At 39.1% G+C, this 21,850-nt stretch overlaps 1 protein-coding gene across 8 annotated transcripts in view; it reads left to right on the forward strand.

Moving 5' to 3' along the window:
• LOC105481754 (KLF transcription factor 12) overlaps window positions 1-21,850 on the forward strand; it is a 618,039-nt gene that overhangs the window by 572,672 nt on the left and 23,517 nt on the right. For all 8 annotated transcript variants that reach the window (XM_071081217.1, XM_011741485.3, XM_071081216.1 and 5 more), the window contains one exon: window positions 15,215-15,372. In XM_071081217.1, coding sequence (XP_070937318.1) covers window positions 15,215-15,372 — 158 coding nt within the window. The remainder of the gene's footprint in view (window positions 1-15,214; window positions 15,373-21,850) is intronic.

The following is a 21,850-nucleotide window of genomic DNA, read 5'->3' on the forward strand; positions in this document are numbered from 1 at the left end:
ATGCTTTTCCTTAATATTAGGCAACTATCTATTGAGCAACTCCTCTGCCTGCCACTGTTTCAGGCACTTGGAATAACAAGTACCAAAAAGGCAGCTTTTACTGCTTCATATCTGTGTTCTTGGGTGAGTTACTTAACTTGACTGAACCCCAGATTTCTCATCTGTAAAATGGAGTTAAACGGCCGGGCGCGGTGGCTCATACCTGTAATCCCAGCACTTTGGGAGGCCGAGGCGGGTGGATCACCTGAGGTCAGGAGTTTGCGACCAGCCTGGCCAACATGGTGAAACCCCGTCTCTGCTAAAAATACAAAAAAAAAAAAAAAAAAAAAATAGCCAGGCGTGGTGGTGGGTGCCTGTAATCCTAGCTACTCAGGAGGCTGAGACAGTAGAATCGCTTGAACCCAGGAGGCGGAGGTTGCAGTGAGTTGAGATCGCGCCACTGCACTCCAACCTGGGCAACAAGAGCAAAACTCCCTCTCAAAAAAAAAAAAAAAAAAGGTTTAATAATTACAGTTAACCCAAAGTGAAACAGCAGTTACTGCAGTCATTTCCCAAATATTTACCTGCTTACACAAAGTATTTTATTTCTACAACCCCACAAAGTATAGATACTATTGTTCTATAAGAAAAGAAACCAAAGCTCAGGAAAGGTGTTAAATTTTTTTAAGACATAGCTTAAAATGCATTGGTAAGATTCTTCCTCTGATAGTCCTGAACTCACATCTTTCAGTCCCTTCACTCTTTCAAGCTATTCTAGTATGTAAAACACTCAGCAGGCTGCCTAAGGCCACAGTTTGTGCTTTAGAACTTGTTTGTTTCATCCATTTGTCCTTCCCTCCACTTAAGTGCATGTCTTTGAGGTCCTGAAAAACAAACTCCTATAATTAAAAACAATCAAAAAAGCAATCACCTAGGTCATCAAGTATGTAAACTGCCAACTATAAACTTAGTAATATCCCTAAAATAATTTAATGAATGTTAATCGACTGAATAAACAAAAACTATGCCTTTTTTTTTTTTTTTTTTTTTTTTTTTGGTCTAATTTCCTCTACTAAGTACCTGGCCTTTAGAATTATACATTGGACAACATTTAATGAAATTCCATTACCACTAAGTTTATTTTATGAGCTTTCTTTTATAAAATCCATTCAAGTTATTTCTGGAAATACTTCCTTATTACCTAGTTTCTACTATTTTTTTAAAATTATTACTTGTCTAGCAAATGAAAAGAAAGTGCTACTCTGTTGTCATTTAAACATAAATTTATTGTTCATATATAGATTAATTTTAATCATTAGCTTTTATCTTGGCACTTTTCCTATGGACTCCAGTTTGGCTAATGACGTTATCCTGGCCATCCAGGCCCAGCTGCTGGGGACACCATTCACTCCTCTCTCTCCCTTATCCCCCATTATCCAGTCAGTTACCAAGAACTAACCGTTCTACTTCTGAAATGCATTGGAATTGGTACCCTCTGATTCATATTTAAAGACACTGCCTTGGTTCAGGTAGACTGCACTTACTTGAGTGATGGCAGTAGGCTCAGTAATTGATAAAGGCCTTGACTTTAATCACTTTCTCACCATGGAAGCTTACTGTCATAAGCCAGAATTTTCCTTCTAAAACTAAAAAACGAAACAAAATAAAATCATGCCACTTCCAGGGCCTACACATTGAAGTTCTTGTAAGGAAACATTCAGTCTATCATTCGTGGCCCTGGTCATCCTGTCTGCCCTGTATCTTCCTCTTCTGCCCATTAGGAACCCTGTTTGTTAGACAATTTGGTATTAAGATTAACTGTGAGCTATTTTATCTCCATAAGCATAAATTCTCTCTTCCACCTTCTCTTTACCACCGACACATCCACATACCAGTATTCTTCAGGACTCATTTGTTGGTGTCCTCTGTTAAGCTTGCCCTGATCTTTCCAAACAGAAATCGGACACCCCCTCCCTTGACTCCCGTAACACTTCATTACACCTCTATCACATATCGTTTTTTGCCTTGTATAATTATGATTTACATATATAATAAGTTGAAGGAGTTTTTAATCATCTTAATAGCTGGCACTGAATTCCTCCAGAACAAAATTCTTGGTGTGGAAAACGTGCCCTCTGAAAGACTTGGAGGTAAGCTGTGAGCCGTGAGCCCTACCCGTACTTCCTAGCCAGGGACCTGGATATAACCTGCCCCCAAGGTTTTTGGAAGGCAAAGCTATCATACTTGGGCCAAGGGAAGGTAGCTGTTGTTTTTCTTTTGCATACAGTTGAGATGGGGGTGGAGTGAGAAATCAGAGAAGAGGCGTAGCAGAGAGCTCCCTGGCAAGATGCAAAGAGTGTGAGGCTGGATGAGACCAGTGAGCAGCACAGAGGCAGCCAAGAGCATTTTCCAGATAGAAGGAGCAACAGGCAAGGAGAGTGAAGCTCCAGGAGTCCCTCCACATCTGTCTGTAGGCGAGAGGGCTTCCTAGATGCTCAGATGGGTTTATGTGGTTCTTGAAGAAGGTGTTCTTGAAGAAGGTGCTAACTTGATGCTGGAGGCCAAGGTGGTTCTGAGAACTGAAGTCCCAGAAATATACATACATCCTGGAGGGCGCTAGGGAAGAGGCTTTACACTTCCACACGTCATAGATTTGAGCAAAGATTTGAGTCATTTTTCGTGCATTTGAGGTAGAGAGATTTCCAAGTTCTACACTTTACTAGATTATGAACTTGCTAAGGATGCCTTTGCGTGTTCACTTGCTTCCCTATGGTGAACTTACAGAAAATAATTGTGTTTTTTTTTTTTTTATTGAGTCACTACTGTTAAGATGAAAAATACCTACACAGCTGACTGCTACTAATCTACAACTCTCATCTTACTGATTTTCTCAGCAGGAAAAAGCCAAGTTAAAAAAAAAAAAAAAAGCCAACAGAGCTTGTAGTATTTAATCATCGATAAATATGGCACAGGAGATTTAACATTATCATCTTGACATTTTTAAGATTTTTCATCTTTCCTTAGGAAAGACGTGATGTAGGAAGAGGAATAGAGACAAGTGCTCTCAGGTTTATCATTCCCTAGCAAGTAACCACTCCAGGCTCTGCTTTCCTCACCTATTTCTCAGCTGTAAGATTGCCAATAACACTATCTACCCTGCCTGCTGTCAAGTAATTTTTCTGACAAGCTTATGTATGGTGCTGTAGAAGCCATTATTACACCATGCAATATTTTACAGTATACACTGGGAATATTGTAAACAGTACAGTTCACATTGAGATTTGAACAGAAACACCTAGCAATATGCTCAAATCCTGAGAACTTTAGACAGTGTGTTGCCAATAATGCAGAAAAGTGAATCTAGGAAAGTAAGTAACACATACTTTAAAACTTGAAAAGTTCTTATTTGATCCTTCTTCATAGGCGAATAGGGATGAACCAGGTCTGTGCATTCAGTGGACATCATGGCCGTGAAACTTTAGTGATATGAAAAGTTCTAGGTAAGAGCAGGGCTAATAGCATAAAAATATCATAAAGAGCAACTCTGCCGAAGTGAGGAAGCAAAACTGAGGTTAGAAATATCAGCAAATGGGAATAGTCGACATAGTAAGGAATGGATCTTAGTGTAAACGTGGTGCCATGAAGCTCAAGGTTAATGAGGAGCCCAGAACTCTTGCTAACTTATTCTTTGATACCAGCATTATCCTAATACCAAAACCAGACAAAGACCTCACAAGAAAACTACATGCCAATATCCCTTGTGAGTGGAGACTCAAAAGCCTTCAACAAATTACAAGCAAACTGAGTCCAGCAACATATAAAAAGGATTACATACCATGAGAAGGGGGACATAACCTGGAAACGAGGCTGATTTGACATGTGGAAATCAATATAATACACAACATTAATAGGGAAAACCACATTTATCTCGATAGACACGGAAAAGGCATTTGACAAAATCCAACATCCTTTTGTAATGAAAACACTCAGTACACACACAGGAATAGACGACAGTATCCTCAACTTGATAGAGTGCCTCTGTGAAAAACTCTTATCTAACATACTGAATGATAGAAGACTGAGCACCTAACCCTCAGATCAGTAACAAGACAAGGATGTCCATACACACCACTTTCACTCAACATTCTAGCCGAGGCAATTAAAAAAAAAGAAATGTGGATTGGAAAGGAAGAAGTAAAGCTATCTCTATTTGTAGTTGACGTGATCTTGTATATAGGAAATCTAAAGGTCACCTCCCAAAAAGTATTAGAACTAATAAATGAGATTAACAAGGTTACAGGACACAAGATCAATAAACAAATATTAATTGTATTTCTGTATACTAACAATGGACAATCTAAAAATGAAATTAAGAAAACAATTTCATTTACAATAGCATGAAAAAGAAGAAAATACCTATGAATATATTTAACAAAAGACATGTAAGACTTGAACGTTGAAAACTACAAAACATGGTTAAAAAAATTTTTTTAATTAAATGGAAAGATGTCCTATATTCATGGTTTGAAAGACATAATGTTGTTAAGATGGCAGCAGTCTATGATTTGGTTTTCATCCAAATTCCAGCTGAGTTTTCTTTTACAGAAATTGATGATGGTTGGCCACAGTGGCACATGCCTGTAATCCTAGCACTTTGGGAGGCTGAGGCAGGTGGATCACCTGAGGTCAGGAGTTCGAAACCAGCCTGGCCAACATGGTGAAGCCTTGTCTCTACTAAAATACAAAAATTAGCCAGGCATGGTGGCACACGTCTGTAATCCCAGCTACTCGGGAGGCTGAAGCAGGAGAATCACTTGAACATGGGAGGTGGAGGTTGCAGTGAGCCGAGATCATACCATTGCACTACAGCCTGGGCCACAGAGTGAGACTCTATCTCAAAAAAAAAAAAAGAAAGAAAGAAATTGATGAGATGATTCTAAATTTTGTGTGAAGACAGTCTGAAGGGGGAGAATAAATTTGGAGGAATAATGTTTTCCAATTTAAAAATTGATCCTAAAGGTATAAAATTATTAAGACATTGTGGTACTGGGATAATTATATATAGACAAATCCATGGAATAGAAGTAAGAGTCCAGGAATCAACCCTTACATTATGGTAAATTGGTTTTGTCAGTGGTGTCAAAATAATTCACTGAGGAAAGAATAATCTTTTCAGGTGGGAAGATTTTTGTTTTCCTCCACAATTCAAATACTTGTACATCTTATGATGAGAAAATTCCCTACGTGTGGCCTCAGACAGTCATTTTGGTAACACAAACTCAAGTGGAAAACTTGAGTTCGAGACTTGAGTTCGAGACCAGCCTGGCCGATGTGGCAGAACCAATGACTTCTGTTTGGTCTGATTTATATAATCCTACGCAAGCAATAAAAACTTTCAATAATTCATGTTAGCTTAAGTACCACATAGTTAGATGATATAATTTCAGTGTTTTTTAATAAAACAAATCTCTAGTGTAACATAGATCTGGTTAATGATCAGCATAAAATAGATGTAGGCCTGTTTTGATGGTCACATCAAACGTTTATTTATTTATTTATTTATTCATTTATTTACTGGGGGGGATGGAGGCTCACTCTATCACCCAGTCTGGAGTGAAGTGGCTCAATCTCTGCTCACTGCAACCTCTGCCTCTTGGGTTCAGGCAAGTCTCCTGCCTCAGTTCCCGAGTAGCCGGGATTACAGGTATCTGCCACCACACCTGGCTAATTTTTGTACATTTAGCAGAGACAGGGTATCACCACATTGGCCAGGCTAGCCTCGAGCTCCTGACCTCAGGTGATCCGCCTGCCTCAGCTTCCCAAAGTGCTGGGATTATAGGCATGAGCCACCGTGCCGAACCCAAAAGTTCATTTTGTGGTTGCATTATAGTATCTCATTAGAGCTGTGTATTTTGAAACATCTTAAATGTTTTCATCTTTAAAACATGGAATCTCGCTACATTCTTTGTCCAGGAACATCCACAGTACCGCCTTATTAGTAAATCTGCTTTATAATAAGATCCTTCTAAAGTAGAAATATTAACCTCCTCCTATTCAGTTCTGCCTTAGAGCAGTGTTATGGTGAGGTTCCTGTGTATATAGTTAGCTTCCCAGCGTCCTTCTTCCCTTCCTTTCCCATCACCCATTCAGGCATCCTTGTATAACAATGGCTTCTAGACAGACGTGTATAAGAGTCTTTTTTGTTTTTTGTTTTTTGTGTTTTTCTTGAATTCTGGGATACATGTGCAGAACGTGCAGGTTTGTTACATAGTTATACAGGGGCCATGGTGGTTTGCTGCACCCATCAACCCGTCATCTAAGTTTTAAGCCCCTCATGCATTAGGTATTTGTCCTAATGCTCTCCCTCCCCTAGCCGCCACTCCCCTACAGGCCCCAGGTGTGATGTTCCCCTCCCTGTGTCCATGGGTTCTCATTGTTCAACTCCCATTTATGAGTGAGAACATGAGGTATTTGGTTTTCTGTTCCTGTGTTAGTTTGCTGAGAATAATGGTTTGTAGCTTCATCCATGTCCCTGGAAAGGACATGAACTCATCCTTTTTTATGGCTGCATAATATTCCATGGTGTATATGTGCCACATTTTCTTTATCCAGTCTATCATTGGTGGGCATTTGGGTTGGTTCCAAGTCTTTGCTATTGTGAATAGTGCTGCAATAAACATACGTGTGCATGTGTCTTTATAGTAGAATGATATATAATCTTTTGGATATATACCCAGTAATGGGATGGCTGGGTCAAATGGTAATTCTGGTTCTAGATCCTTGAGGAATCACCACACTGTCTTCCACAATGGTTGAACTAATTTACACTCCCACCAACAGTGTATAAGTGTTCCTATTTCTCCACATCCTCTCCAGCATCTGTTGTTTCCTGACTTTTTAATGATCACCATTCTGACTGGCATGAGATGGTATCATTGTGGTTTTGATTTGCATTTCTCTAATGACCAGTGATGATGAGCTTTTTTCATGTTCATTGGCCACATAAATAGACACGTGTAAGACTCTTCACTCTTGAGTAGCTTGAAGTTTAACTGTAGTCAAATAAGGATAACTTATTTTTAAAATTTAGCATGATTCTAGAGAGTCCCAAAATCAGATGTGTTCAAGAGCCACATGGATAAGATAAAGTGCTGTTCTCATAAGTAATTGGGCATGGGTTGGGGCCGTGCCAGAATGAGGAGGGCAGGGCTTACCTTAAGGCATTCAGATTAAAATAATTAATCCTATTCTGACCTAGAAAGTTTTTTTTTTAAGGTTTATGTAATCCACCAAGCTATAACTTCTGGCATAAAACATAATTTAAACCGTGATATTTTCTGAAGAAATGCTGTGGGAAAATCCCTCTAAATATTTAAGTATGTTATGTGTCTTCCATTCAGTGGGTACATCCAGTATAATCCAGAAATCCATACCTGTTTCAGAACCCTCGTTTCATCCTACATTATGAATTGATTTCATAGGGTAAAGTGTTTGCAATGCATAAGACATTCCCCAAAGAGTAGCTATTTTGAATAGATACACTATATCTGAAATAGATATTTTTTTGTTAGCCAATAGCCCTCTTTCAACTTGTAGTTTAATTTCATCATAAAAGTTTGATAATAAAGCCAACCATAGCAAACTGTTAATGATTCATTTTTTTCTATTTTGATTAACCATTTTGCCTAATAGAGCTTATGATCTTGCTTGCTGAAATATGTTGAAACAAAAAGAACAGAAAGCTTGTAATAGTTTTAAGTTTTTTAACGGTCTAGAAAATGATGTGGAAAAATACTTACTGGCTGCTGTTATGTTTAAGTAAAATCATGAAATACTGTGAATCCAACCCCAGGGCAACCCCTGGGCCCCCAAAAGGCTCCTTTGTAAACCATTATCCTTTAATTAGTTTAGTAGAAGACTGTGTTTATTAAAGTAAAACAGTAATTAAGTATGCATTTTAGACATATTCTGTTCATATGGAAAACTTGCCAAACTCTAGTTTGAATAGATGCTAAGATTGAGCTTTTTGACGCATTTTAGCAAATGTATTTCTCTTGATTCATACATTTTGTGAAAACATTTTTATTGAATCCAAATTAGAACATGATATAGTGTCTCAGTCACGGCTTCTAAAAAGGGTGGCAGCTACTAATCTTACAATTTCAATCTGTTCAAAAGTAGTTTTCTGTGAAATGCTACAGAGAGGAGTGAAAGAGGAACTTGACACCAGTGAATCTGCTCTACCTCTGAATGTAGCTGCAGGGATTTGGTAGTAAATGTATCTAAACAGCGCTTTTTCCCTAATTAATATCATAGGAGAGACATTGACATGGTTTGACAGGCATGAGTCTGTTGTAGTATGGAAGATACATATGAGGATTCCTGCCTCCGAGAGCCATCTGCTGGTTAAGGGAAAGCCTACAAAGTAATGCAGATATCTGGCTTGTTCATGTGAATAGAATCTGTTTTACTGAGATTTATGTAAATCCTGGTTAACTGAAAGTCTCATCTACTCTTGCTCTGCTTATGGTCTTGATAATTCATTTCCAGGGTGGTGTTTGATTCACTAACAAGGAAGTCATTGTACCTACATGTATTTTGTGGCAGAAGTTAATTCAGAATTCTGTAGGTGATGTTCAATGTCTTATTTTAAATAATATTGAACTTTAGAAACAGTACACAATATACTTTGTAAACTGAATGTTCTCATTTCCGTTAAGGTAATTCTATCATGCAACCAACTCAATTATTTTTGGTACAATTGTAAATAAAGTGGAATGACAGGGAAGGGACTAATTTTGTGGCATTAATGGGCAAGGAAGATATTATCATATACCACTGCCAAACTCAGCCTTTAAAAAACATTTCCCTTGTAAATATATAGTTTATAACAACTTTAACAAAATATGTACTGGCTAGGCATAGTGGCTCATACCTATAATCCCAACACTCTGGGAGGCTGAAGTGGGAGGATCACTTGAGGCCAGGAGTTCAAGACAGGCCAGGACAACACAACAAGACCCTTACTCTACCAAAAAAAAAAAAAAAATTAACTAGGCATGGTAGCATGCGCCTGTAGTCCTAGCTCCCAGGAGGTGAGGCAGAAGGATTGTTTGAGCCCAGGAGTTTGAGGCTCCAGTGAGCTGTGACCATACCACTGCACTGCAGCTTGGGCAACAGAATGAGTCCTTGTCTCTTTTTAAAAAAAGATAAAAAGAGAGAAAAGAAAATACTTTATTTGGTAGATTGATAGTAAGTATACTGAAAGCCCATCTGACAGTACTTATAAAATGGTTTACCTTTTTACAGTTCTCCAGAGAAAAGTATATGTCTTATCATAGCAGGCTATATTCAGTAACACTTATATGTGCTGTTGTTTTATATAATTGGGTTAAAGGGGAAATTTAAATGCTACAGATATTTTGTTGCTTTTTCCCATTTTATCATATGTTGGTTTGTAATACCTGTATCTTCATCTGAATAAGCATAACATTGTCATTAAGATCAAGTTCTGGAATCAGCCACTCGGGTCTGAGTTTCGGTGTAGCCGTAGACTTTGTCTTGGCCTTGGCCTTAACCTCTTTGTGCCTCAGTTTCCTCATCTGTAAAAGAGGGATACAGTGTACAGGGATAGTAGTGTCAACCTCAGAGGGTTGCTCTGAAGGTTAAGGCATTTAGGTCAGTGCCTGACACACAGTAAGCATTCTGTAAATACCGCTGTTATCCTCAGCTGTGCCCCTTGGAATTCTGTTGCGATAGAGTGTGTGAATTTACTAAAGCTCCTTCTGCCCTGGTTTTTAAATCTGTGATGTGTATGTCTTCTTTCCAGGCTTGAAAGATTGTCCTGGCCTTTTTAATTTTTTTTTTAACTCCTGTAAAAACTCCAATTTCAGTGAAGGACATCTCATCATGCTAAGGTCACACATGACGAATGGTCTTTTATTACCGGCTGATGACAGGTAACCCTAATTTCTTTCATGGCAGCCATGCGGCACCTTCCATTTAAATAGAGCTGTTCTTGGATGTGATTTTTTGAGCCTCTCTGGATTTAATTCTAATTTAACTTGCCATTCCAAGTGGGACTGTTGTGCAACCAAAGTCATGATTCACTCATTTGTTCTCTCTGGATCTAATTATTACAACGTGGTACCAGTGAGGCCCCCTCAGGCGTTCATTCACTACTCTAAATGGTCTAACCTTCTGGGGAAAGAAGTGGGCCTTTAGTTATTATTCTTTGGGGCTGTACAGATGTATTTGGTATGGAATTTGGGAACACAGTAACAAGTGTTTTACCTGAACCATTTTCATCATACCAAGCTTATTACTAAAGATTATTGGAAGAATGCTCTACTGGTGTGTGCAGTAGTTACTTGCACATTCCTATTCTTTAAAATAAGGCCAGTTTTTGAAGCGCAGAAGTCAGGTTGCATGCCTGTGAGGATTCTTCAAGTGCCTTCTGAACAAAGGGCATGTTGCTCAGAAAGCATAGGTAAGGCAGAGTGAAAACACCCAGCTGTTCTATTACCAAACACCCCTTCTTATGGGCAGCCCCCGAGTGAGATGGGGCAAGATAACATTGCCAGGAGTAAGGGTCTTTCCCTCACTTTTTCCAACTTATCGAAATGCCTATTAGGGTCAAAAGAAAGACTTTTGTTATTTCATTCACCAGCATCCTACACATTTATCAGTGGCGTCCCACTGAGAAATTTAATTGTAAGCAATACTTTAGAACACACTGCTCTTGAACTTAGAGGAAATAATTGAGACATTTATATCTATGTATTTTTAATGGTTACCCAGATTCCCAGATATTCACTAGCCACTTTGTGTAGCATTGAAAATATGAAACTTGGCCAGGTATGGTGGAACACGTCTGTAATCCCAGCACTTGGGGAGACTGAGGCAGAATCACTTGAAGCCAGGAGCCTGGGCAACATAACAAAACCCCATCTCTACAAAAAAATTAAGAAGTTAGCCAGGCATGGTTGCGTGTACCTGTAATCTTAGCTACTTGGGAGACTGAGGGGGAGGATCACTAGAGTCCAGGAGTTCAAGATTACAGTGAGCTATGACTGTGCCACCTAGGCCACCAGTCTAGGTGACAGAGCAAGACCCTGTCTCAAAAAAAAAAAAAGAAACTCGGGGAAATGGGTGTAGTAGTGTGGAATTGAGTGCTCATTGTCTGAAGACTTGGAATCAAAGTATCCTAGTAAGAATTAATTAACCAATTAAGAATTAATAAATTAATTATAAAATTAAAAATTAGGAATACCAGGCTTAATAATGCATTATTTATTCTATTTAGCCAACATTTTTTTTTGAATGCCCACAATGTCCTAGGTTCTGGAAATACAAAATTACTTGGTACCAACAACTCGACTGTCACCTTTCCAGCCATGGACTTGGCTCAGACAAACCGCAGTCCACGGTTGTCGTCCACTTGCCGTGCCCGCTGACTGTGGATTTATGCTGGGGATCCCAGCACGACAGCAGCGCTCTAGGAGCTTGGACTGTCCTGTCACCTTCCTGTGTTCTTCATGTCCTTCTGCACTTCTGGTTCGCTGTTACCTCAGCTTCACTTACCTTCCTACCTTTCCACAAAAAAATCAAATCAGCAGTTCCGAAAGGCATAGCTTAGCTAGGATTCTTTGACGTGTGAAGATATCTCTGCCATTTAGAAAGGGAAACCAAGGAGAAAATCGACCCATTGAATGTCATTTCAAAGACAGCTTTACTGGGCACAACTATTCATTGCATATATCCTTTATAAAAATGATTTTTATTGTACAGATACCTTTAGGTATTTGTTCTTCATAATGTTCTAAAACATTTCACTTAACTCTTTTTTTGAGACAGGTCTCACTTTTTCACCCAGATTTGCATGCAGTGGCGTGATCTTGGCTCACTGCAACCTCTACCTTCCCGGTTCAAGCAATCCTCTCACCTCAACCTCCCAAGCAGCTGGGAGTACAGGCACATGCCACCACACCCAGCTAATTTTTGTATGTTTTTGTAGAGACAGGGTTTCACCATGTGTTACCCAGGCTGGTCTTGAACTCCTGAGCTCAAGGGATCTACCTACGTCAGCTTCGCAAAGTGCTGGGATTACAGGCATGAGCCACCACGCCCGGCTAATTTTTGTATGTTTTGGTAGAGACAGGGTTTCACCATGTTGCCCAGGCTGGTCTTGAGCTCCTGAGCTAAGCGATCCACCTGCGTCGGCTTCCCTACGTGCTGTGATTACAGGCGTGAGCCACCGCACCTGGCCCACATTTCACTTTAGAATGAGGAAAACCAGGGCTGAGGTCCTATAGACAATCCACCTGTCTTCATTTTGATGTAAATTCAAAACAAACTCACAGTGAAGCAATTTCATGGCCTTCTGTAGCCTTTGTTTTTGTTTCCCTGCCTGCCGTGTGTTTGGTGGTTGATGGGCTGTGTTGCAGGATTACTTCATTGGTCCCTAAAGAAACATTCATTATGACTGAATTCTGATTTCAGGGTTTTTTTGGTTGGTTTTTAATTTTTTTATTTTTTTACTTTTCTCCTTATATACAGATAGCAAGATAAATAGCTAAAATCAATGAAACTCAGCAAAAGCCTCTGTTTGTGTGTTTATGCATAGTTACATTTAGACTTCTATATATTCACGTGTAGAAAATATTATACAAAACAAAGTATTCTTATAGACTTTAAGTTATAACTTGCAGAAAACAAATACTCTATCATTTTCTCACTTTTAAAAGATGTTAAACATTGTACAGCACTATGAATGACTTCCTTTTTTTCAGGAAAAAAAAGGAAGTGCCAAGATCAATATTTATTTTCATAACTACATATTCCAGAAATGAATTACTGTTGCTCTGTTATCACCACACAGCCTTACTTGTTCATGGGAATCAAACCCAGTGATAAAAATACACCTAGTCAGGAGTAACTACAGCTATTCTTACATGAGGCAGGCCAGCCACACTATTTTGACTCCTTTCACGATAGACCCCAATCCCTGCAACTGTGAGTCAATTATGTGGAAAGTCACAAGTCTACATTGGTAAGAAAGCTGAAAAAGGTGGCTTGGCCATACATAACATGTGTTCTTTCATTCTACTAATGTAGATCTTGCATAAAACTGTTTGAGACACAGGTAGATAAATATTGTTTATATTTGACCTTACCCAGCATAAAGCTTTGTTTGCCTAATTTATTAGTAAAAGGGAGAAGGTACGCTGAAATCTTAAGACACATGTGTGCAGAAAGAGACTTTCAGAAAGAAATTCACTGGAGCAGTATAAAAGTGCAAATTACAAGTAGTCTATGTGTCCATCGCTTGGGAAATGGCCATGAATATTCACTGGACTCCCACCATATTTCATGTAACTGCATAGTCGGCAAACTACAGCTCATGGACAGAAGACAGCCCACTGTTTTTTGGTTTGTTTGTTTATTTGTTTTGTAGAGATAGGGTCTCTCCTTCTTGCCCAGGTTGGTCTCAGATTCTTGGACTCAAGCGGTTCTCCTGCCTCAGCTTCCCAAAGTGCTGGGATTACAGGCTTGAACCACTGTGCCTGGCCAGCCCACTGTTTCTGTAAACAAAGTTTTATTGGAACATAACCACATTCATTTGTTTTTATATAATCTATGGGTGCTTTCATGATACAGTTGTAGAATTGATTAGTTACAACATAAGACTGTGTGGCCCTCAGTGTTGAAATAAAATATTTACTGTCTAGCCCTTGACAGAAAAAGTTCACTGACCCCTGATCTAAGTTGAAATGTCATCAACTGTGAAATGCCCCATTACTTTATGTACCACTAATAAAAAAAAATTACACCAGTAAAACTACAATAAGCCATCAATTGTAAGAAGCATTCTGATTTTAGAGATGGTTAAAATATTAAAAAATAGATCTTAAAATTGGTAAGTTATAAGTATATAGCACTTCAAATAAGTGAATTATGGCATTTATATCAACACGGATGAATCTCAAATGTTAAATGTTGAATAAAAAAATAAGAATAAAACAATTTGCAGAATGATATAAACAGCATGATATTATTCATATGACTTAAAAAACAAAAAAAAAAGAATGTCTGTAAATGCAGGTGTGAATAGGTAAACAGAATTTAAAAGAATTGGAAAGAGGTAAAGAAAACTCAGGATAGAGGCTTTTCCCTGGAAGGAGGAGAAAGGACCAGGATCATGGTGGAAAACAAGAGGGGAATTGATCTTCATCAGTAATGTTCAACTGTTAAAAGAGGCGATTTACCAATAAAAATTAATTTTTAAAAGCATCAAAATGTGAACAAGCTGGAAGAAAATATGTCAAAATATTAACTGTAATACATTTTGTAGAGTAGAAATATGAGTGACTGCTTTTTTATTGTATGTCACTGTAATTTTAAAGAACGTCATGGATAACTAAAAGAGATGAGTCATTATTTCTGTCTCAATCAAAAGAGATTAAGATTTTTTAAAGTACATGTTAATCAATTACGTGACATTATAAACTAATCCTGTTTTTCTACTGGGGCATTCAGATTAAACAACATGCAAGTCAGGGCCAAATTTCTTAGTTAAAACTTTTTTTTATAATGGTGGTACAGCTAATCCTTAAAGACAATGCATGTTATTCCTCACCACAAAGCAACTCCAACTAGAAAAGTTAAATGTCAGGTGCGTTTCACCAAACAGAAATAACTTGTCATGATTCATGTTACTGATGTCATTCCTTTCAGCTGGACCTCACTTGTTTTGAAGTGTACCTTGTGATTTTACAGGAGTTTCTATGTTGTCACATGCAGTGCAGACCTTCTTGTGACTTATTAAATGTATCATTTTGTCATTCATTTGTCTGTAGCAAGGCTTCTTATAATCTTCTCTATCAGGATATTCAGAAATTCAAAACCGTGAGATGGTAATTTACCCCTACCAGATTGTTTCTTCTGATCATGAGGAAATACTCACCGACCACTGCTTTCGTTTGCTTTCAGTTTTTATTATTGTCGTTTGAAGCATGTCTTTCTCTCCCTTGGAGTGTTTTGCCAGAAAGAACTCATGCTGCCTGCCTTTTAGGATTCAAAAAGTGAGATCTGCCCAAGAGCGTGGTAGCAAGAACTATGGTCGTGTGGCCTTGAGTCTGTGAAGCTGTAGTGTCTGAGACAATGTTCCCATGCCACTAGAACCAAAACGGGTGCTGTGCATCTCACCATGTAACTCCACTTTTTCTTTTTCCAGTTCAATTTCACCATTTAGTATTGAGAGCACAAGACGCCAGAGACGGTCTGAATCCCCAGACTCCAGAAAACGGCGTATCCACAGATGTGATTTTGAGGGATGCAACAAAGTGTACACAAAAAGTTCTCACCTGAAGGCTCACCGGAGGACACATACAGGTACCGCTCTGCAGGGCTTCTCACCTGTGAGCCACTGGGAGTCCATAAAGCGCCGGCCAGTTACCTCAGGAGCCTTTCGTACTCATTCAGCCTGTGTACCTCTCAAATCCGGTTCCCTCCTTCTAGGCGGAGTGTATTCTCTGTCTCGAGAAAGAGAGAAACTGGAGAAACCAATGAAGTATTTGAGCTTTTAGAATGCTGGGAACACAGTGATTTAGTAGTCTTTCTCATAATCAGCATCACCACTTATCATTATATAGTCTATCAGTTTTAAAAAATGTCCACGTGGGACATAAAAGAGGAAGCTGAACAAAATTATTCTCTCTTAAAGTTAGTATTTTATCCATTCTTTTAGATCGTGCTTTTTTCTCTCCTCAAAACTCTCTCCCAAATAGCAAATAGGTAAGCAACTGGAAAATAAAAAATGACAGATACGTAGCATTGTGGGAAGTTTTTACAAACATTCAGGCATAACTCCATTTGATTTGCACTGGTATTTTTTTATATAGGGAGAGGAGTTTTAGTATTGACAGTTTGCAGAAAAGGAAATTGATACCATAATTGACTCACTGCCTTTGCCACTGTTCCCCTATCCATCTAGGAAATGAACTGGTGACTCTGCACTTAGCCCCTGCCCACCCCATCCTCTGCCTTCTGTGTCCCTCAGGTGGCATCCTCTGGCTTCCTGAGCTTCCAGTTCCTCCTGGATGCTTCTAGTGCAAGGCCCTGGCAAAAGACTGAAGATTGGAAGAGTGCGCCACAATTCAACCACCTCTTCTAAGAAGAGTGGTGACTGGACTGTGTGAAGCCCAAAGAAGCCGATAGAGCAGGGAAACTCATGCACACATTCCCAGTAAAACATGGCTCACAGCAAGCAAGTCCAGTCCAGTGTCTTTCCTTGACAGGAAAAGACTGTCACTGACTGGAGGCTTCACATGTAACAGATTCCCGTCTCAGACATGTGAAAGTAACTGAACTCTGTAAACTGCCTCACAGCTTAGGTATCAAAATAATTGAAATTAGCATCCTTTTCCGTTTAGCCCATGTTACCTCTCTGCTCCCTATTCTTTTCCCTTTCCTACTTAATTAGAGACAGGGTCTCACTATGTTAGCCAGGCTGGTCTTAAACTCCTGGGCTCAAGTGGTCCTTCCACCTTGGCCTTTCAGAATTCTGGGATTACAGGTGTGAGCCACTGTACCCAGACTCCCTATTCTACTTATTCTAGATTCTTCCTTCTCTATGATTCTGAGCTTCCCAACGAGAGGTTTTTGTCTCTTTGTGAGGCTCTACTTTTAAGTCAGTTTCTTTATCATTAAGGCAAAGAATGAGTGTGAAGACATGGAAATTGAATAAGTATATTCCATACTGGCCGGGTGCAGTGGCTCACGCCTGTAATCCTAGCACTTTGGGAGGCCGAGACGGGTGGATCACGAGGTCAGGAGATCGAGACCATCCTGGCTAACACGGTGAAACCCCGTCTCTACTAAAATACAAAAAAAATTAGCCGGGCATGGTGGCGGGCGCCTGTAGTCCCAGCTACTCAGGAGGCTGAGGCAGGAGAATGGTGTGAACCCGGGAGGCGGAGCTTGCAGTGAGCCGAGATCACACCACTGCTCTCCAGCCTGGGCAACAGAGTGAGATGCCATCTCAAAACAACAACAACAAAAAAAGTATATTCCATCCTACCAGTAGATAGTGAGGACAGATCATGGCAGGAAGTATGATTAGGCCATATTACTGACTTTATAGGAGCATTTCTGTTTTTAAAAAAATGACTTTCTACAATGATTCATCACATATTTTGAGTTATCCCTATTCTCTTTGAGCTTTCTGGAATACATAGTAGCCTCATTTTCACACAGACACCTCTACTTCTCTTACCCCAGTGATGAACAGTGAAAGAGAGGAAAATTTTTAATCAGGTACTATTAAAGGATTGAACTCCATGGCAGTATAGGATTGCATCTTACAGATTCTAACATATACCGTGAGAGCAGAGGAGACATCATTTATGCATTGTCATTCAGAACAATCTGAACCTGGAATGCTATGCTGAAGCAGAATTCATTAGCTTGGCTATTAATACAATGAAATCACAGACTCTAAGGGTCAGAATGAACTTTATATGTTACAGTCTAGTGTTTCCTAATTAGGGGAACCCCTTGCGTGTCATATTTCACAGAGAGCGAGTCACTGCTATGCAGTTTTCTGCATACTTATGTGTATTTTTAAAAATTTGTTCTTAACAACCAGATGGTTGTAGCTGTTATCTTTTTTGCACTTCTGACTGACTACTGTTCCCACATTAGTAGTTTAACCAACTCTCCTTAAGTGCCCTGAGTGGCCGCATATTCTTCTGCAACACAATCTGAAGGCAGAGTTCTCTCTTACAATGTCCAGTAGCCTCTTACAGTGCTGTTTAGGTCTTGGAATCTTCTGGTTGAACAGAATGACTCTAATGATAATGCTATAATTTTCACTCATTGGCCCCGGTGTTCCTCTCAACACTGTCATGAACCAACTCACATCTTAATTCTCCAGATCAAACACCTCCAGTTTTCTCAGCTGTGTCTTCATAGGTTCACTCCAGCTGATCATTGTGTCTTTTTAAGTTTTCATACCACAAATTGAGGGAACACATCCTGTGAATGGACTTCTCTTAATACAGGTGTACCTCAGAGATATTGTGGGTTCAGTTCCAGACCACTCCAATGAAGTAAGTATCACAAGAAAGCAAGTCACACAATTTTTTGGTTTCCCTATTACATTTAAAAGTTGTGTTTACACTGTACTCAAGTGTGCAATAGCATTGTCTTAAAAAAGTACGTATCTTAATTAAAAAGCACTTTGTTGCTAACAAGTACTAACAAGTCATCTGAGCCTGTAGAGTCGTAATCTTTTGGCTAGTGGAGGGTCTTGCCTCTGGGTTGATGGCTGCTGACTGATCAGGGTGGTAGTTGCTAAAGGTTGGAGTGGCTGTGGAAATTTCTTAAGACAACAATGAAGTTTGCCACATCGGTGGACTCTTCTTTCATAGAAGATTTCCCTGTAGCATGTGATGCTGTTTCATAACATTTTACCCACCATAGAACTTCTTTCTAAATTGCAGTCAATCTTCCGATGCTTCTTTATCAACTAAGTTTATATAATCTAAATCCTTCATTGTCATTTCAACAGTGTTGACAGCATCTTCACTGGGAATACATTCCATTTCAAGAATCACTTTTTTTGTTCATCCATAAGAAGCAGTTCCTCATTCATTCAAGTTTTATCATGAGATTGCAGGAATTCAGTCACATCTTCAGGCTCCACTTCTAATTCTTTTTTTTTATTTTTTTTTCTTTTTTTTTGCAACAGAGTTTCCCTCTCATTGCCCAGGCTGGAGTGCAATGGCGCAATCTCGGCTCACTGCAGCCTCCGCCTCCCAGTTTCAAGCAATTCTCCTGCCTCAGCCTCCTAAGTAGCTGGGATTACAGGCATGTGCCACCACACCTAGCTAATTTTGTATTTTTAGTAGAGACAGAGTTTCTCCGTGTTGGTCAGGCTGGTCTCGAACTCCCAACCTCAGGTGATCCACCCACCTCAACCTCCCAAAGCGCTGGGATTACAGGCATGAGCCACCGCACCTGGTTCCACTTCTAATTCTAATTCTAATTCTCCTGCTATTTCCACCACATCTGCAATTCCTTCCTCCTTGGAAGCCTTGAATCCCTCAAAGTCATCAATGAGGATTGAATCAACTACTTCTACATTCCAATTCATGTTGATTTTTGACTTATCATGAATCACAAATGTTCATAATGGCATCTAGAATGGTGAATCCTCTCCAGGGGTTTTTAAATTTAATTTGCCCGGATTCACAACAGGAATCACTAGCTATGGAGCTATAGTCTTATGAAATGTATTTCTTAAATGATAAGACTTAAAAGTCAAAGTGACTCCTTGATCCATGGGCTATGCATGTTGTGTTAGCAGGCAGGAAAACAACATCCATCTCCTTGTACATCTCATCAGAGCTCTAGGGTGACCAGGTGCATTGTCAATGAGCAGTAATATTTTTCAAGGCATCTTTTTTTCTGAGCAGTAGGCCTCAACAGTGGGCTTAAAACATTCAGTAAACCATGCTGTAAAATCCAAGCTTTGTTGTTACATTTATACAGCGTAAGCAGATTTAGCATTTGATTTAGCATAATTCTTTAAGGGCCCTAGGATTTTCAGAATAGTATATGAGCCTTGGCTTCAGCTGAACGTTACTAGCTCCATTAGTCCCTAACAAGAGTCAGTGTGTCCTTTGAAGCTTTAAAGCTAGGCATTGACTTCTTGTCTCTAGCTCGGAAAGTCCTACATGACATCTTTCAAGAGGAGGGTATATCATCTACACTGAAAATCTGTAGGTTAGTATGGCTACCTTCATCAGTGATCTTAGCTTGATCTTCTGGATAACTTGCTACAGCTTCTACACCAGCACTTGGTGCTACAACTTGCACTTATATGTTATGGAGACAGCTTCTGTCCTTAAACCTCATGAACCAACCTCTGCTAGCTTCCAGCTTTCCTTCTGCAGCTTTCTTACGTCTCTCAGCTTTGAAGAATTGAAGAGTTAAGCCCTTGCTCTGGATTAAGCTTTAGCTTTGGGGGATATTGTAACTGGTTTGATCTTCTATCCAGACCACTCAAACTTTCTCCAAATCAGCAATAAAACTGTTTTTGCTTTCTTATCATTTGTGTGTTAGCTGGAATAACATTTTAATTTCCTTCTGGAACTTTTCCTTTGCTTTCACAACTTGGCTAACTGGCTCAAGAAGCCTAGCTTCCAGCCCGTCTCAGCTTCCAACGTGCCTGACTCGCTGAGCATAATCATTTATAGCTTTTGATTTAAAGTGAAAGATGTATGACTTTTCCTTTCACTTGAACACCTAGAGGTTATTGTAGGGTTACTAACTGGCCTGATTTCAATATTGTTGTGTCTCAAGGAATAGGGGGGCTCAAAGAAGGAGTGAGATGGGGTAGCAGCTGGTCAGTAATGAAGTCACAACACACACAACATTTATCTATTGAGTTCGCCATCTTGGGTACAGTTCATGGAACCCCAAAACAATTACAGTAGAAACATCAAAAGTCACTGATCACAGATCACCATAAAAAATATACTAATAATTTAAAAGTTTGAAATACTGCGACAGTTACCCAAGTGTGACACAAAGATGCAAAGTGAGCACATGCTGTTGGGAAAATGGCACCGGTAGACTTGCTCGACTAGGATTGCCACAAAACTTTAATTTGTAAACACACACACAACACACAAACACACACACAATATCTTCGAAATGCAATAAAGTGAAGTGCAGGAAAATAAGATATGCCTGTATATGCAAAAATGGTGTTAAGTTTTTTAGCAGTTTACTCTCTCTACTAGGTTATCTAAATCAAAAACTGCTGACAACTGTATCTTGTCTAACCCTTGTACCTAAAATAGATTTCTTTTAAACCTAAGCATGCAATGTTTTATGTATGGTTGGAGCCATCCCTTAATGATGGCTTTGCTTGTAAGTAGTGTGTTCCCTATCACTGAAAGTGTTGAGGCACAGGCTGGAAATACAGGACAGAATCATTATTCTGAGGGTTGTACATACTTTTTCAAGTCTAAGAAATAATTATTTTATATTCATTTTCTTGATTTGGGCCCATTATTCTAATAAACTGAAATGACTTGAAAGTTCTCCCCACCCACTTTGCTTTTATTATTTTTGCTGTCTGTTTCAGCTTCTTCATCTATGCCAGGTAATTGATGAATGTATTGAATGGGATGCATTCAAGGAAAAAACCCAAAGACATGATCCGAGAGGTCTCCATTCAAATAGGTCTTAGTTCTTTAAACAGTAGCCAAAATCCACCTAGCTCTCCTGTTTCCAGCTCACATTTCTCTGCCTCACAGTTACATCTAAATGTCCATGTGAAATACCTGCCCAAAACCAAGATATGTCAAATCCATTCATCCACTTAGCAGAGAGATAGTTACTATGTGCAGGCATGGCTTCCTTGAACTATTATCAGTCAAATAACATTATTTTTAAAAAGAAAGAAAGTGAAATTCTGTTGATTTTCTGTAACTAGTTCAGAATGAGCCCATCCTGACTTCTGATTTATAATTATGTATAAGATTTTATAACAGCGTTCAAAATGAAATCAAAACTAGTTCTCTAGGGAATCAGGTTGGTTTGCATGCTCTTAGTAAGTATCTTCTTAGCCTTACCTTTGCTTCAGGCATATTGAGTAAGTTACTTGTGTGTGACCAACACAATTAATTTGGAATTTGAGATTATAACAGTTGACTTATGAGAGCCATGCACGCTATGGGAGGGGAGTAAGTATCAGTGAGAAACTTCCTTTGAGATAGTTAATTTTGCCTTTAATGCTTGATCTTTTTGTACCATGTAAGTACCTAATAAGTCATCTTTTTATTTACAACTTAGTAAC

This window comes from Macaca nemestrina, chromosome 16 (genome assembly GCF_043159975.1).
Source record: "Macaca nemestrina isolate mMacNem1 chromosome 16, mMacNem.hap1, whole genome shotgun sequence".
Taxonomy (NCBI): domain Eukaryota; kingdom Metazoa; phylum Chordata; class Mammalia; order Primates; family Cercopithecidae; genus Macaca; species Macaca nemestrina.